The 17645-nt window shown below is 51.5% G+C and overlaps 1 protein-coding gene across 2 annotated transcripts in view; it reads left to right on the top strand.

The window, feature by feature from the left end:
- The window catches only part of NRF1 (nuclear respiratory factor 1), a 58410-nt gene extending 43336 nt beyond the window's left edge, over positions 1-15074 (top strand). For both annotated transcript variants that reach the window (XM_062492402.1, XM_062492404.1), the window contains one exon: positions 13156-15074. In XM_062492402.1, the coding sequence (XP_062348386.1) occupies positions 13156-13319 (164 nt within the window). In that variant the 3' untranslated portion in view covers positions 13320-15074. The remainder of the gene's footprint in view (positions 1-13155) is intronic.
- Positions 15075-17645: the final 2571 nt, after the last annotated feature.

The following is a 17645-nucleotide window of genomic DNA, read 5'->3' as shown; positions in this document are numbered from 1 at the left end:
GGGTCAGGCCACCCTCGCGCAGAGCTGGGAATGGATGGAGGCTGCTGTGACCCCAGGGCACTTTGGGAGCTGCAGGCCCTTAATGGCTGTGTGGCTGTCAGTGGGTGTAGGGTGCAATCTGATCTAAATGGGAAGCTGGCTGAAATCCCAGCAAGCTGTCGTTGCTGCGGGAGGCATCTTAGGAAATGAGATGGGGCTTTGTGAGCTCTCCCCCCAACCCACCGGGCAGCCCCAGGGAAGGAGAAATGCCCAGCCTGAAACTCAGGGCTGCTCCCTGCACTGAGGTTTGAAGTCTCTTCATTTACCAAGCTCGTAGTCTTTTGTTTTACACAAGTTTTCTCCCTGCGGGCGACTTGTGGTTTGTGTTCTCCCTCACTCCCTGCTCCTCCTTGGAATGTTCGTTCCCCACTTCCTGGATGGAAGTCTCCAAACTCGAGGGTTCTTTTCTTTGTCGGTTTCCTTTGCCTTGAAAAGTGCTCGGCCCTTCTGTTCTGAGAGCCTCAGCTGCTTCCTTAGCAAGGTCTGACCTCCCAAGTTCCTCTGTTGCTTTTTTCCGAGCACATCCCGAGGATCTCTCTGTGCCTGGATTTATCCTCCTCATCGGATCTCCAGAGCAGGCTCTGATTTTAAAGCCTAAAAGCACAGCCCCATCTGTCTTATGCCTCTGGGGCATAGTAAAGAGCCCTGTCCTGCAGAAAGCTTTTCCTTGTGCCCTGGCAGAGCCAGGAAGATGGGAGGTTTTAATGAATTTTCCCAAGTGGCTGCACTGAACTTTGAGATTTCTGTTTTCCCAGGTGAAACTTTTCTCTTCCTTGACATTCAGCCGTTAGTTTGGGGTTGAGGAGGACATTTCCTGCTCTGGGATTGACTGGGGTGTTATTTGAGGCATCAGCAGGTTGCACAAGAGCCTGAGGAGATGCAGCTGCACCTTGGTGTCCCTTGGCTGGTGATCATTGGGTGGCTTTATCTGAAACATTGGTGGGCACCCAAGGAAGAGAAGGGAAATTTGTCACCATCAGGACTCTTTCAGCACTTTGATTGGAGCCTGCTCAATGGGCAGCAAGAGGCTCAGCACTGGGATATCCCTCCTGTGATGTGGAGTCCAGTGGCAGCTGAGCAGAGGGCGTGGAGGTAAAACTACTGAGCATCAGGAACGCTTTTCCCACAGCCTGGTGTCCCTCTGGAGAGGCAGCAGCAGCGGCAGAGGAGGGTGATGTGTCTGTCCCTGCAGGCCCCTGTCTCCCAGTGACCTTCTCAGCTCATGGAGACAGCTTGGCTTTGCTGTAAAGTAGCTCATGTGACAGCAGTAATCCGCGGTGGGTAAACAGCTGTGCAGGAAGATTCCAGGGAATCGCCCTATTTTCCCTGCTCCAGCACACCGAGGCAGGAGGGTGGCAGAGGCTGCACAGCTCCATCCCCACTGGGTGCCCCTGAAAAGCCAGGTCAGGAGCACAGACTTCCAGGATTCCTCCTGGCAGTCCTCGTGGAGCTGCAGAACAGGTTCCAAGAGGTTTAAATTCTTTTTCTCCTCAAGTGGTTTCCTCTGAATCTTTTCCAAAGCCATGAGTGGCATTTTTAAGCCTGAATTTGACTTCTGTCTCCCACCCTCCGTATCTTTTGGCATCATTTATTCTCTCACAGTTATACAAATTCCTCTCTCTGGGTAACACTTTCTGATGGCTCCTGGGATACTCAGTGGAGACTTTTTGCCACCTGCCCGTGGGAAGTTCAGTTCTGCCCTGGAGAAGATACAGACTGAGGGAGCACTAACTTGGAATTGGTTTCAAATTAATTATGGGTTTATTATTCCCATCCCCAGCAGGTTTGCCCCCTTGTTGCCACAGATCCCTGAATTCCCCATCTCTGTTTTCCCCATGATTTTAACCTTCCAAACCTCCCAGGGGGTGTTCAATGAGTGTGTTCTGGTACTGACAACTCCAAGGAGCTGACGACAGCTAAAGCAGATGTATTTTAGCCTGAGATCCAGGTTCCTGCACCTCACAGGCAGCAATTCCCCTCAGTTCCCTGCAGGAATGAGGTGCCTGGGATCAGGTAGGCAGCAGTTGCTTCATAGCTGTGGAATCCCTGGGTTTCTCCAGCAGAAACCACCAGCAGGGTGTTTGAGGCTGCAATAAATTGTCCACCAGTGGCCTGTGACAATCCCTTATTTCATGTGAGCCACGGCCCAGCCCTCGAGAGGGACCATCTGTTCCTCTGGCCTAGGACAGATTTGAGCAGGAGCCCTCACAGTGAAAGGCTCTCTGCAATTCCCCCGAGCCCCCTGATCTCTTCTCTTCCACCTCTTCCCATTCAGGGGAAAAAAACCAAAAACCCTAAAGCTTTGTACACTCAAGCATGGGGGGGCGGGGGATGGGGAGGGGGCTCTAATTGGTATGGAAATTGGGACTGCTTCGTTTAAGTGGTGGACATGGAGCTAATGGAAGTGGGATTTTATTGCTGGCATGAATAGGGGATGTTCAGCTCCTTTGAAGTCACAGGGATCAGCAGCCAGGGGGGTTTCTGTTGGATCAGAGCCAGCAGTGAATTTGGTGCCTGGCTGTTTCCTGTTGCTCTGACCTATGGATGAGTTATGATGTCCTTCTCTTTCCCTTGGGAAAAAAAAAAAAAAAAAAAAAAAAGTTTGAGTTGACTTCCAAATAGGAATTATGAATTAAGAGGTTTGAAGTCCAGCAGAAAATTAAGACTTGGACTCACTGGGTTTTAGGGTTTCTCTGTGTGTGCTGCTGCTGGAGATGTGCTTCCTCACATGTGGAGACTCAGGCCTGAATCATCCCAACAAATAAAAACCAAAGATTCTCCAGCCACCACCAGCACAGCTCTCTCATTTTTCAACCTGTTCTGTCTGCCTGGGAAGGGACAGGACAGGTTCTTGAACTGCTGGATTCTCCTCGCAAATTTTGTCCACATGCCACAAATCTCCACTTTGCACATCCAGGGGACAAAACAGCTGGAAATCTCCTTTTTGGGAAAACAAACTCATTCCTCTCCCTGCACCTATCGTTGCTTTCTCTGGGTGTGCAAAGGATGCTTCCAACCCCCAGGCCTGGATGGTTGGGGCACAAAAGCTCTGTGCCTTCAGTCACCAGGCCAGAGCACAAGCAAACTTTGTGTTTTTAGCAGCAGATGTGCAGAGTTTAAATGGGAGGAATCTGCCAGAGGCAGCAGCATTCCAAGGATAAATACTCTCAGGAGAGCGAGGTGGGAACCCATCCCACCTGCCGGGCAGTGGGAGATGGTGGTGTACAAAAAAAAAGGAGGAATGTGGACTGTAAAAACTTGCTCTGTACATGAAAAGTTCCACATCTGAGTCGTGTGTTCACTGTGATTTATTGCTTACCTCGTTGAGAATGGGCCAGGTCCTACCTCCCTGGGGGGAAACTGTGCCAAACGTGTCCCTTGTCCTATAAAGGACACCAAAGCCCGGGACACTGCTGCAGAAGGGGACATGCTGGCTTGGAGCAGGGATGCTTTTCTAGCTGGATTTGGAGGTTGTGCTTTGAGGAAAAGGGAAAAAAGAACCCTTCAGGTGCATTTCCAGCCCCTTTTTCCCCTGAGGACAAAAGCCAAACTTACCTCCTGGTAGCTGGGCAGGACTTAGTGCAAGGTGAGGCTCCAGCAGATCAACACAGCTGCAACTTCCCATATAAAGCTTTAAACGCCTTCCCAAGGAATTCTCCTCCTTCAAAGGCCCTCTTGAGGGGCTCCTGCCACCTCTGGTGGGTTAAGAGCACAGAATTCCCTGGCACAGAGGCACTGATGGGGCACGAGGGGGAGAAGCCGTGGCATTGGACCCCATGAATGTGCACCCTGTTGTGGCAGGGAAGGCTCCTGGGGAGCAAATCAACAAAAATGCTGGGAAAATGGCTTTTAGATGGAGCCAGGACCTATCTGGTTACAGATTGCCTTTCTGCCAGTACAATGGCTGCTTTATGTCTCCGTGTGCTCAAGGCTCTGTGGGATGTGCCCATGTCCGTGATCCGTCGGCACCGCTGAAACCACCCAGAGCCTGAGAGCCTTAAAATCACATGGGGCTCCTCCCAGGCCCCAAGGAGTGCCTGGATTTCATGAACTTCCCAGCCTCGAGCTCTTGGGATATGCAGAAATTCCACTTTGGCAGCCATTTGTGCTCCTCGTTTGTCTCTTGTCCCTCTACACTGGGAATTGTGGAGAGCTTTGTTGGAGGCGGCCTGAGCTTCTCCATGATGGATTTCACTGCTTTTTCCTCTCTGGGCCAATTAAACCATTCATCTGAATGTTTGGAAAATATCTGGCAGTGCCTTATTCTTACCTCCCACTTTACCTCCCACTTCCACACTCAAGGTTCTGTATGGATTTAGAAATATTTAATATTGGGGTGCTGCTCCTATGTGGGCACTGAATTTTTGCTCTCACTCAGTAAACCAAAGGAGGCATTTCCTATGAATGCATTAAATCCCCCTCTCCAGCTGTAGTATTTCCCCTTGTCTCAGCCTTTTACACTTGCATTTAATTGTCAGGCATCCTAGCAGCGGATTATTCGTGTTGCAAGTGGAGCATAGCAGAGGGTTCATCAGGTGAGTGGATTTTTGTGGTGCTAGTTTAGAATGTTTGGATTGAGCTGGTTTTGCACCTTTAGGTCTCTCTTGATGTTTCTCAGGGTTGTGTCTGTCTGGATTTTGTGCCTGGATACCATTTGGGGTTGAAATGCCTTTGGGATGTGGTGATATCCCTCAGGTAATGCAGTGTTTTTGTAATTTTAGGTGGTGCCCTGCCATGTTTCACAAGTAGCCATTAATAAAAACCTATGGAAAATACAGACACTAAAAGCTGTTTTAAAAAGCAGGATAAGAAGCAGTCTCTTCCTCTAGGAGAGCCTCTGGGGATGTTAAAAGCCTAACAGGGCAGTCAGCAAAATATTTATGGCAGAATCTACCGGGGATCCCTTTTAGGTGATTGTTCAGAATCTCCTTCATGGGTTTAACATCTGATTCCTGAGAAGAGGAACAGACATTTATCCTGAGGTGTTTGCCTGCTTCCTGAGAAGATCGGCAGAGATAACCCCTGTGTGTCCCATGTTTTGTACCAACGCCCAGCAGATCGTGAGGAAAGCAAAGCCCAGCTGGAGCAGACCTTTGGGGTTGCTGAACTTTCTCTATTTTTATCTGTGTTTCGTGTCGAGATGAGTGACCACGATAGACTTCTAATCTTCTCAGGTGTGTCCACGCCAAAGCCAGCTCATCACGGAGGCTTACACAGGTTATTCTCTAAGCTTCCAGCTCTGGAGCCCAGGAAAAATATTCCTTCCCACAGCTAGACACATTCCCTGCGTTTGTCACCTCTCCTAAGTGACAAATCCGACTCCAGTTTAAGGTGCCACGCCCTGGAGACCCAGCACTAGAGGGCCAGGCCTAGGTGAGGACTGATTTTAAGCAGGGACAATTTAATTATGCCTCAGGTCATGCTCAAGGCCTGTTCTTGAGCTCTAAATTCACACCATGAACGGGAGAGGGAGGGGATAGATAGCCTCAGGTAAGACAAAACAAAAGGTGTGGAGCTACTCCACCCCCAGGAGACCAAACTGCTGTTCTGCTTTTCCCAAGCACCCTTTTCTTGGGAGTTTTTCCATCAAAAGAAACCCAGAAAACCTGGGATTTCAGATTGTTTCCATATGTTGAACATCACTGCAATTTTTTTGTTCTTTTTCCTTCTGGGACTGTCCTTGCTGCAAAGACACAAGTCCATGGCACTGGTGTCACCGATGAAGGACACGTTTGTCACTGCTTCTGCAGACTGTGGGTCTTTGCTGTGCCTGGGGACAGTCTGGGCATCAGGTTGGCTCACTGGGGTCTTCCTCTTTCCATGGAAGTGCTGAGGCTCCAGAGGAGATAATTCCTGTAAATCAGGAGTTCCAGCCCTGTGGTTTCTGTCTCAAAGTGCTGCAACCTTAAAAGAAGTCCAGAAACTCCCTAAACATCCAAAACAAACCCCAAAAACTCAAAGACCCCACAAAAAAATGTGGCAAAAATAAGGGGGGTTGAGCCAAAGATGCTTCAGGTCTTGGCTTGGCCAGGGCGTGGCCCTTCCCTCCTCACAGGGAGGAAGAAAGTGGGAATGTCCCAAAGATGCTGGTGCCCCCAGCTAGAGAAGGAAGATTGGTCCCCAGCCGAGATTTGGAGATAAACCTCAAATTTGGAAGTTCAGATTTTATTTAAAACAACTCCTTGTTGCAAAATTACCAGCATTCTGCTGAAGCTGAGGAAGAACGAGCCGTGTAAGTGTGGTGTCGCTTCCTGACCAGTCCCATTCTGATGGTGTCCAGCAGGAGGTCCCAGAACAATCAGAGGCTTTTTGGATCATTGAGGCTCCCTGAAGGAGCAGAGAAGGAAAACTCCTTGCAACAGGTCCAGAGGAAGCAAGGAATCCCACACTGGATAAGTTAGGTTGGAGATCTCTGAGGTCAGCAAGTCCAAGCTGTGCCTGATCCCCACTTTGTCCCCTAGCCCTGAATGCCACGTCCAAGCATTCCTTGAAAAGCTCAGGGAAGAAGGAGTCACTGACAATATTAAGCCAGCAGGTGACCCCCAGGGACAGCCTGAGAGATGAGATGTGACCGTGGAGCCGTGGTGGAGGCAGGGAAGGAGGCAGTGACTCCAGGGCAGCTGTGGATGGGAATGTTGGATCTCATCTCCTGCATTTGTCTTCCGTTCTAAGGAAAAATCAGGGCTATGGTGTAACTTAATTGACTCAACTTTGATATCAAAGCTTCAGGTGCCTCATTAAATTGTTCTTTATTGGGGTTTTGACCAGAGTAGCTCGTGAAAAGACAGATGGTAGAGGAGAATGAGGACTGCAGATTTTTGCAGATAATTTGGTGGAAAACCCTTCATGTTTTGACCTGACTGGCACAGAGGTTCTGTAGGGAAGAGCTGTGACTTGTGAGTCTGGAAAGTTCTCAGAGCTTAAATCACTGCATGGGGATTTTGTGATTTGTCAGGATCACTGAATCCAGACCAGCTTGGATCGGAAAGGACCAAAGATCATCCTGTTCCAACCACACCTTCCACTATCTCAGCTTGCCCCAAGCCCCGTCCAATGTGCCCTTCACACTTCCAGGGATGGGGCACTGAGCCATTTCTGATTGGAAAAATCCTTCCAATCATCATCCTAAAACATGTCAGTTAGAGTTAACCCTTGATGCTCTTGCAGTTGAGGTGGTGAGAGATGGGGGGCTGGGGGGCTTTCAGTTCATCTGATCTTAAACCAAATGTCCATATTGAGAGATGTCTTCTGCTCCTCTGTCCCTGTTGAGTGTGGTGGGATTTCTGAAATGCTTTATTTCCGAGTCTGGCTTCGGGTGAGATCCCTTCCATGGTGTCATGCCAGCACCTCATGCCTTAAGGGACACGTTGAGTTTGGCAGTTCAGGATTTGCCAGGGAAACTCCTGACATGGAGAGTTCTCATTTCACTGCTGTGGCTGGAACCTGTTAGAGACTCTGTCTCCCTGAAAATACACTGATTGTTCCTCTCCTCCACCTCTAGAAGGCATCTCCAGTCAGCTCCCCAGAAAGGAGGCAGTCAAGAGGATATTTTATTTTTTTTTAAATCTTCGCAAACCAAGTTGCCAGTCACAGGAAACATCCAATAAAAATCAACTGTGGGACATTTTCATGTTTCTGCTGAGCAGTGCTGGCAGTAACACTCCAGATGATGCCCAGAATTGCAGCTGGTGAGGACAGGAATGATCTTTGCTCCAGGATTCTGTAGGACCAGCCCCTCTCCAGAGCCAGCCTCAGTCTTACCTTCTCTGAAACACCTCCAGTGATGGAGACTTTGCTCCAGAGCTTCACCAACCTTATGCTTGGCTGTTGTCTGGGATTTTTTCCACCTCCTAAATGCAGGTTTCCATGTTGCACTTCAAGCTCGTGTCTTCTTGGGGAAAAAGCAATCAGAAAAGATGATTATTCCCTACTTGCCTGCATCAGCCTTGATGTATTTATACCTGGGAATGCAGACCAAAGCATGCTCAATGCCCTTTCATTATGCTGCCCACCAAGGGTAAACATTTTATTTTTTGGAGTTCCTCTGGCTTGATTTTTTTTTCTTTCTTTTCATGTATTAAAATCTACTAGTTCTGAGCCATTGGCAAGAATTTTTCCATCACATCTTCAAAAGTCACCCTTGGCTCTGAAAGGAGCATGGTGATGAGATGGTATCTGCTGCCCTGTGTGCTAGGGCCCTGCAGTGCATTCCTGAGCACAGCAATTTGCACTGGATTTGCCTCTGGAGGAGGGGAAGGAGAAGGCCCTTCGGTAGGATGGTGCTCAGCACAGTTTGCCCTGGTTTCCTCTCAGTGTTGATGGAAACAAAGTCCTCTGAATTGGTCAACGGCCAAGAAAGCCCAGTGGAAAATTCCACTCTTTTTAGCCTTTTCCATTTGGTGCTGAAATGGGGCTGAGGGGCCTGTGAGGTCGCTCAGTCCTGACTCTGCAGTGCTCACAGCTTGCAGCACTTATGCCTTTGGTGTCCAAGAGAACAGAGCAGGAAGAGTCAACCCTCTGGAGCCACTGGATCCCCTACACCAGCAGCACCAGCTTTTGGAGGGGAACCTGCAGCTCTCAGTCAAAGTTCTGGCTTTTCATCAGATGAGGTTGCCTTGCTACAAGCCAGACAATGTCCTGTGCTCTCTGAGGTGCTCCAAGGTGATCCCTCAAGTCCTTCTGCACTTTCCATTTTGTCCCATAAAAGAACTCCCAAGAGCAAAAATTTCTGTGCTGCTTCACCACCCCATACCTTGTGTCCCTACTCTTCCTCCATGCCCAGCAGTGTTTCTTGTGCCATCCCAACCTGCAGATTTAACTCCCATAAACTCCCCTCAGGAACAGCTCCACTCTTGAACTCTTTCCCCCAAGCACGAAGGTGTTGAGAAGGTTCAACTTGGTTCAGCCTGGCTCGGTACCGCGGTGCTGGCCGCTCCTGGCTCCCTGCGTCAGGAGCCACATGGGAATGCTTCTTCACCTGCCTTCCTCTTCCCTTCCAGGGACTGTTCCCATGGGAGTTTGCCTTGGCAGGAGATCAGCTCTCTGGTCATTCCTAGATGTTGTCATTGATGCCACCAAAGAAGAGGATTTTTTGATTTTTAAAGGGTGAGAAGGTGTTAGAGCAAGGCAGAAACCGGCACTGGTGACCCAAACAATCCTGGATGTCCAGAGCATTTCTTGTCCCCAGTTCCCTGGGCAGTGAATCATCTCACCCACCCAACCTTCTCCCCTAAAGCCCTTCGGGATAGTTTAGCAGAGTCACCTGCAATGTAGGATCAAAACAGGAGTTCTTATGCTCTGTGCCAGGTGAGATTTCTTTATCGGACATCGCGTGACTTTTTGCCTCTGAATCCTGTGTCTGCCTGCTCTCAGGTAGATCCTGACTTATCCTTGTTCTTCCATGAGCTGAAACCTGTTCTCTGCTGGAGCAGCGGGAGTTTCATTCTCTCTTCTGCCAGTCCCCCAGCTGCAAACCTGCTGTGACCTGGCATTAGATTCCAACTGCAGCCACCTCAGAGTCGATCAACTCCAAATCTTTGGCTCAACCCCTAAGGCTTTCCATGGGTCTTCTCCTCCCTTGGCCACCCTCATGTCCTACCCATTTCCCCCATGGCATCACCAGCCATGCCAGACCCTCTTTCCTCCCAAAGCCAGCTGATCCTCCACCAAAAACATCTTTGGGATGTGGCAGGAGCTGGTGCTGTCCCAGCTGCCTCCCTTGCGCCTGGCTGCCTGGAGCCAGCTCCTCACCCCTGCCGAGGGCAGGAGGGACTTTTGGGTGGCTTCATGGAGGGGAAGCACAGGCACAGCCTGGCTGCATCTTCCTGGGAGCCCGTGGTTCGTGCTGCTCTGTGTGTGATCCATCACCTCTGCTGCTGACCCTCCCAGGCAGGAGCTGGTCTGAGCAGCCACCGATTCCAGCGGGATCCCATTTCCCTGCAGCACTCCCCAGTCCTGCTCCACTTTCTTTGCAGAAATGTATTTTCCAAAGACTCAGAAAGTTGGGTTTTTTAGGTTTTTTTGTTTGTTTGTTTTTGTTTTTTTTTTTTTTTTGTCTAATGGATTTCCTGTTTTTAATACAATTGAAAGGGTCTGAAATCCATGCTTTAGATTAACATATGACAGCTAGATTAGGGCTAATCAGGGTGCAGGTCTGAGCAGATGCAGCGTGGGGCCAATCCCAGACCTGATTACAGCATCTCAGTGGTTTAATCGTCTCTCTCCCAAGGGCGATCAGCTCTGCTCTAATGCACAGCAGACTTTGCAGCCCTCTCCTCCTTTGGTTTGTTACCACCCCTGGCAGGAAGGGCCGCCACGTCATCTGCTGAGGCGATTTGTGTTAATCCCACGCAGAACGGGATCCGCGCGGCGCCGTCTCTCACGGACGCTTCCCCGCACTCCCAGAGGTGGCCAGGCTCGGCCAAGCCTTGTCTGAATTATCTCACCCTTCCCAAATTCCCCCCGTTGGGTGGTCAGGGCTCAATGGCAGTTTTGGACAGCGCGGAGGGGTCGTGGCTCGAACGTGGAGGGGTCGGTGGCCCAGGGGGGTGGTGATGGCTCTGCTCCTTGGCTTGTCCATGTGTTGTTTGATCTTCTCTGGGTTAACAACCCAAGTCACCCAAAAGGCTTAGTTGGCTTGGTCTGGAGCAGGGATTTGAGGTGCATCCCAGGCCAGAGCTCCAGCTCTTGCTTAAACTGGGATGTGCTGTGTTCTCCTGAGGGGTCTGCACGGAGATTTTCTTCAGCAGGGCTGAGCCTGAGCTCTCTTTTCTCATTTGTTCTGTTGCCTGAAATTCCCACTGACCAGAGAGTGCCCTTGGAGCTGGGAACCTCCTCCTGACTCTGTGCCATTCATGGCAGCCGGTGCTGAACAACCAACCAGGGAGCCAATTCCTTGCTTGGGCCTGGGGAATGTGGCCACGACCCCTCGGGCTGGGGGAATCAAGAAACTTCCCAGCCCACCGAGCGCTTTGGCAGCCTAAGGGGAGGATGTTGGAGGAGCGCTGGGGTCACCCACCTGGTCAGCACGATTAACTCCTAAGCTTTCCTGTCTGCACACAGAGTTACCCGAGGACACGGAGCCGCCTCCGTTACCAAACCAGTGCCCTTGGCAGGGCAGAGCTCTGCTCCCTGCTCCTCAGCCCAAAGGGATTGCGCTGCTTTTTCGGGAAAGCCTCGCTCGGGAGCCTGGTGTGGTGGCAGGGCTGCCCATCCATCCCATGCTGCTGCTGGAAGGATTTGTTGACCTCAGAAAACTTTTTTTTTCCCCCAGCAGAGGTGTGGGTAGTTTCTGAAATGTCCAAATTATCTCATTTGTCCACATCCCCCTTGGCCGTGCCAGAGGTGGAGGTGGGCACAGGGATAATGCTGGAGTAGAACTATAGAGTTCCTCCTCCCAGCCTGCAGGATTTGCCATTCCTTTCCCCTGCCCAGCTCTGTCGAGTGCTCCTTGCTACTTTTTTCACCTCTTTTCACTGTTCACATCAGAGTGAACAACCCTCCAGGGCCTCGTTTTGTTGTCACCTTGGTTGGTGCTTCCTGGCTCACCAGGACTCGCCTTTGGGCATTTTCCTCCCAGCCCGAAGCTTTGCCAGCTCCATCCTCAGCCTGGAGGCATCTGATCCATTCCTGCAGCTGGGCCAACCTTAGGAAAAGCTGTTTCTGCTTTGCTGGACCCATCCATGATTGGGAAAGGGCTGAGAAAGGGGGATTGCTTTCCTTTCTTTGTTTTATGTGTCACATACACACGTGTGAGAACCTGGGGCCAGTGCCAGGGGCAAGTTTGGCTTGTTGGTCCCACACTGCCCTTTCACTGTTAAGGGAGAAAGACCTGGCTGGGATGGAGAGGGAGCAGGAGGAAGGGAATTGTGTTGTAGAGGGGTTGTAATGGGGTTCATGGATGCACAACAATGGGATCCTCTCATCTGTCACCGGTGACTGAGTGACCTGCAGAGTTTCAGGGGATGGGAGAAGCCAAATTTATCCCTTCTTCATCCCCACGGTTCCCAATTCTGAGCATAGCAAGTGGAAATTGTGTGTAGGGAGCATGTTCCTTGTCAGTGGGTGATCCCTGAAGGGCTGTGGGGTGGGTGGGAGCAATCCCTGCCTCCAGGAAAACTTGGCCTGACAGGTTTGGCTGAGCAGATCCCTGCTGTGCCATCCCCAAACAGGGCTGGGTTGGGTTCCTTCTCCAAAAATGAGGTTATTTCTTTTCCTCCTCATCCTTATTCCCTCCCTGCAGCCTCACAGCCTCAGGGTGTGGACCCCAAGGTGCTGCCACCCATCTTAACCCCATCTCATCCCTGCTCCCATCCCTTTGGCTTCATGGAAGGCACAGATCACTGATCCAGCATGGACACAGCTGGGTGGGGACCACTGTCCTTCCTGGGTGCTGGTTTTCATGGATACAATCATGGGATAGTTTGTGTGGGAAGGAACTTTAAAGATCATCCAGTTCCAGCCCAGACCATGGGCAGCGACACCTTGCACTATCCCAGGGTGCTCCAAACCCCAGTGTCCAACCTTGGGCACTGACAGGGATCCAGGGGCAGCCACAGCTGCTCTGGCAATTCCAGCCCAGCCAGGAATTCCTAATTCCCAAGATCCCATCCATCCCTGCCCTCTGGCAATGGAAGCCATTCCCTGTGTCCTGTCCCTCCATGCCTTTTCTCCAGTCCCTCTCCAGCTCTCCTGGAGCCCCTTTAGGCCCTGGAATGTTCTGGAAGCTCTCCCTGGAGCCTTCTCTTTGCCAGGTGAGCATTCCCAGCTGCTCCAGAGTAGAGGGGTTCCAGCCCTGGGAGCAGCTCTGGGGTTTCCTCTGGTTTTGCTCCAGCAGCTCCAGGTCCTCACAGAGTTGAGGTTCCCTCCTCCAGGTGTGAGAACTCCAACCACCCAAAAATCCTCTCCAACCACCCGAAAAACCTCTTCAACCACCTAAAAAAACCTCTCCAACCACCCAAAGAACCTCTTCAATCACCCAAAAAACTTCTCCAACCACCCAAAAAAACCCCAAACCTCTCCAACCACCCAAAGAACCTCCCCCAGAGCAGCACCTCAGGGCCAGGGCAGCGGCCTCACCCCCTGCTGATGCCACCCATGTCCCTTGTGTCCCCGCAGGGCTTGTGCAGATCCCGGTGAGCATGTACCAGACCGTGGTGACCAGCCTGGCCCAAGGCAATGGGCCGGTGCAGGTGGCGATGGCACCGGTGACCACGAGGATAGCGGACACTGCGGTCACCATGGACGGGCAGGCGGTGGAGGTTGTCACTCTGGACCAGTGACGGAGCAGCGGCATCCTGACCATTCTCCTCTTCTCTCAGTTTTTTTACGCCTCTCCAGAGATGCAATCAGGTGGCATTTGAGTCTCTTTGGAAAACAAAAGGTTTTGTTGACCTTTTTCTCTCTTTTTTTTTTTTTTTTTTAAATGAGAAAAATAGAAAAAAAACCACAAAAAACAAAACAACAAAAAAACCACAAAAAACAAACAAACAAAAAAAACCCAAAAAAAAAAAAAAATCCTGGCAGAGGATGTGTGTAAAGTGCATTTTTCTAGCACCACTCTGCTGTCTCGGAGGAGCGAGAAGCCAAATTGTGACAAGACTTTGATTCCGAGGAGGTTGAAAAGAAAATAAAAATAAAGCCACCCTTTATGCCCCATTTTCCCCCATTTGGGATTGAGCAGGAGGAGGCTGAGGGGCAGCACGGACACCCTCAGCCAGCACTGACCTCGACAGCAAATTAGGTATCAAAGATTTTAAAATGGTCTTTTGTACTCATTAAAAACCCTCCCTGGAAAAAAAGAAAACATAAAAAAAACCAAACAACCCAACAAACGACAAAAAAAAAAAAGAAGTTTGGGAGAAAAAAAAAAAAAAAAGACTCCTCTCCTGGGAAAAGGAAAAAAAAAAAAAAATTGGAATGCATGTGTGACTGCAGGGGGGTGGAGACCTCCTGAAGGGATGATGCTCTTCCAGGAGCCTGCTGGAGGATCCGCGCCCCGCTCGGCTCCCCTTGGTGCACACTGGAGACCTGTTCCTACTTCTCTGCTCTTGTACCTGCCATTTTACATCCCTGGGGTTTTTTGGATTTTTTTTCTTTATTATTATTATTATTGTTGTTGTTGTTGTTGTTGTTATTATTATTTCCCAGAAGCGCCTCTAAAGGGGCTCTGGTTGCGTCCCCCCCATCCTGTTTTTTTCCCACCACATTCCCAGGATTTCCCTCAGCAAGGAGCTGCCTTGGGCTCATCCCAATTCCCTGCTGATCTCTCCTCCTGCAATTCCCACTGAAATATTCCCCTGAAGGGGGGGATGCCAGTGAGACCCTTCCCTTTGGGGGCCCCTCTTTACCCCAACCCTCTGCCCCATCCTGGTCCTGCCCTGTGCCTCTTCCAGCACAGTTTTAACCCCAAAATCCTTCCCAGGAGGGTTCAAAAAAGCCTTTGGGGGGTGGGATGAGGTGTTTTTGGGGGGGCAGATTTTACTCAGCATCCCTGTGGGCCAAACCCTTGTGCCCAACCAACACCCCCCCCCCCCAAGCAAGCACTTCCCATGGGATCTAATTTTTGGGGTTATTTTGGGGTTTTTTTTATTATGATTTCCAAGTGGCCGTTCAAGTTCTCTACATCTCTCTCTGCCTTCAAGGAAGTTTTCAGATTCTTGTATTTACTTGTTTTATATGGGGGGGGAGGGAAACAAAAGAAAAAAACAAAAAACACCACAAAAACAAACCTATCAAATGTTCTTTGTACACAGTTCTTCAGTCCTTTTTGCGAGGGGAGGGAGTTCTTTCCATAGAAACAGTCCTGGTTCTCCAAGTTATGAAATTTCTTGGATTTTTTTCTTTTCTAATGATTATTTTTTTATTGTCGTTGTGAAGATGTCGGTGGCTTTTCAAGTCAGTGTTACTTTGGCAATGAAATATTTTAGCCCCCACCCCCCAAAAAGAAAGACAAAAACCAGGCAAATAGCAGAGCATGGACCTCCCCCTTGTTTTCCCAGTGTCTATTATTGCCTCATTCAATAAATTGTTACAAATGTGTCTACCCCGGTGTCCAACTCTCCTGTTTTGGGGGATCTGGGGGGACTTTTGGGAATATTCGCCATCCTTCCCTTCCTGGAGAGTGATTTGGGATTTGGTCCCTCCCCCCTCCCATGTCGGGGCCGCAGAGGAGGAGCTGAGCATCACCAGCATGGTTTTGGGGTTTAATCCCTTTTTTTTGGAGTAATTTATCACATTTTCATCTTCCAGCATCAACCTTGGCAGTGCTGGAGCATCCCCCCATGCTCTCACCCAGGGGCTGAGCTGGCTTTTGGGGTGAGTTCCTCCATTGTCAGCCCAGTCTCACCCCCAGGGAAGATGGTTTTTTTGGGAGTGCAAACCCAAGGAGGAGCCGGGAGACGAAGGGATGGGTTTCAGCAGCTTTATTGGAACGATGGTTGCTGGATCCAGGGAATCCTGAGGGGGCTCCTGCTGGCCTGGGGTGAGAGGAAGAGCAGGAAAAGCTGGAAGGACAAAGAGAGGGAGGAGAGGAGGGATGGGGCTGCTTCCCTGGAGCACCCGGAGACTCCCAGCTATCCTTGCAAGTGGGAGCAGATCCCTCAACCACTGAGGGGTGACCTGGAGCTTTGGGGACCTCTGGGGACCCCAGGACATCCCACGGCCGGTCTGGGGTTCCCCAAAGGGGCCCCGGATCCGGCAGCAGGGCCGGGGGAGGTGGCTCGGCCTGGCAGACGCTGCTGGGAGGTTTTAATCTTCGTTAATCGGCCTTTAATAAGCAGGTCGGGGCCTCCTGCTGGGGTGGCTCCTGCAGCCCCCGAGCACCAACAACCTCCAGCTTGGACTGGGAGAGACTGGTGGGGCTGGAGCCTGCACCGGCAATTCCCATTTCATACTGGGATAGACTGGTGGAGCTGGAGCCTGCACCAGCAATTCCCATTTCATACTGGGATAGACTGGTGGAGCTGGAGCCTGCACCAGCAATTCCCATTTCATACTGGGATAGACTGGTGGGGCTGGAGCCTGCACCAGCAATTCCCATTTCATACTGGGATAGACTGGTGGGGCTGGAGCCTGCACCAGCAATTCCCATTTCATACTGGGATAGACTGGTGGGGCTGGAGCCTGCACCAGCAATTCCCATTTCATACTGGGATAGACTGGTGGGGCTGGAGCCTGCACCAGCAATTCCCATTTCATACTGGGATAGACTGGTGGGGCTGGAGCCTGCACCAGCAATTCCCATTTCATACTGGGATAGACTGGTGGGGCTGGAGCCTGCACCATTAACCTCCACCTCATACTGGGAGAAACTGGTGGGGTAGTGCCAGCCTGGGCACTACAGGGGGGTCCTCCAGGCATTGGGGGAGGTCTTTGTGTGGATTTTCTGCCTCTTCCTCACATCCCAGCACTCCGTGCCCAGGGAGGGCCCTGAACTGCAAGATTTGACCCCAAAAATGCAGGTGGACCCTGAGGATGAGCCCTGGCTGCTGCAGCTGAGAAGGGCCAGGAAGTAGGGAGTGGGGGGGGGTCGTGGGCTGCTCCCCATCAGGGTGCTGATCCCAGGGGAATGTTGGTCCTGGTAGGCACTGAAGCACTTTGGGGTGGAGCTTTGGGAGGGTGGAGCTGTTGAGGGTGAGGTCAGGGGGGAAGGGCTGGGAATGCTCCACCCCTGCCCAGCCCTTCCCCCCGCAGGGCAGGGCCCCAGTGCAGAGTAGGGGTGGGGTTAAATCCAACACTGGGGGAGGGATGGATGGATGGATGGATGGATGGATGGATGGATGGATGGATGGATGGATGGATGGATGGATGGATGGATGGATGGATGGATGGATGGATGGATGGATGGATGGATGGATGGATGGATGGATGGATGGATGGAAAGACAGCAGGGTGGGTGGATGATTCCAGCCCTGGATAGACAGACAGACAGACAGACAGGGGATGGGTGTCCATACAGCTGATGGACGTGGCTGCAGGAATGGACAGATATTGGGTGTTTGTTACCTGGATGAGCAGACGGATGAATGACCAGACAGACACGTGGACACCTGTGCCCCCACAGCCTCAGGAGGGCCATGGGAACCCCCATCACATCCGTCTGTCTGTCCCTCCCTGCCCCCCGGTGCAGCGAGGATGATTGGAGCGTGCAGCCTAATCCAGCGTGATCCAATCTCCATGGGCTTATACCGAAAGCTCCGTAATCACCCAGCGCTGCCCTACATATCCTGGCACATCCCGGCACATCCCAGCCACCCCTGAGCCCAGGCTGGGGGGGAAGGGGTTGTTCACAGCCCCCCACCCCCAGCACAGCCCAGAGCTCCCTGTCCCCTAAAACTGGCACCATCCCTGCTCCTGCACCTGGGGACACGCAGGGGACACGTGGCAGCTGCCACCGCCAGCTGCTTCATCCGTGCCTCAGTTTCCTCCCTGCACGGGGCTGATGTGGGGCTGGATCCGGGAGCAGGGGTTGGATCCGGGGCTGGGATAGGTGCTGGTGCCCCAGTCCCACCCCACAGGGCCCTGCCCGGACCGCGGGGCCGGATCAGCCCTTGTTGCCCGGAGTCACGCAGGGACACGCGGCCGCGCTGCTCCAATGACCGGTATCC

The sequence above is a fragment of the Cinclus cinclus genome, chromosome 4 (assembly GCF_963662255.1).
Source record: "Cinclus cinclus chromosome 4, bCinCin1.1, whole genome shotgun sequence".
Lineage (NCBI taxonomy): Eukaryota > Metazoa > Chordata > Aves > Passeriformes > Cinclidae > Cinclus > Cinclus cinclus.
The sequence above is the reverse complement of the archived record's forward strand: the minus strand, read 5'-3'. Positions and strand labels throughout refer to the sequence as shown.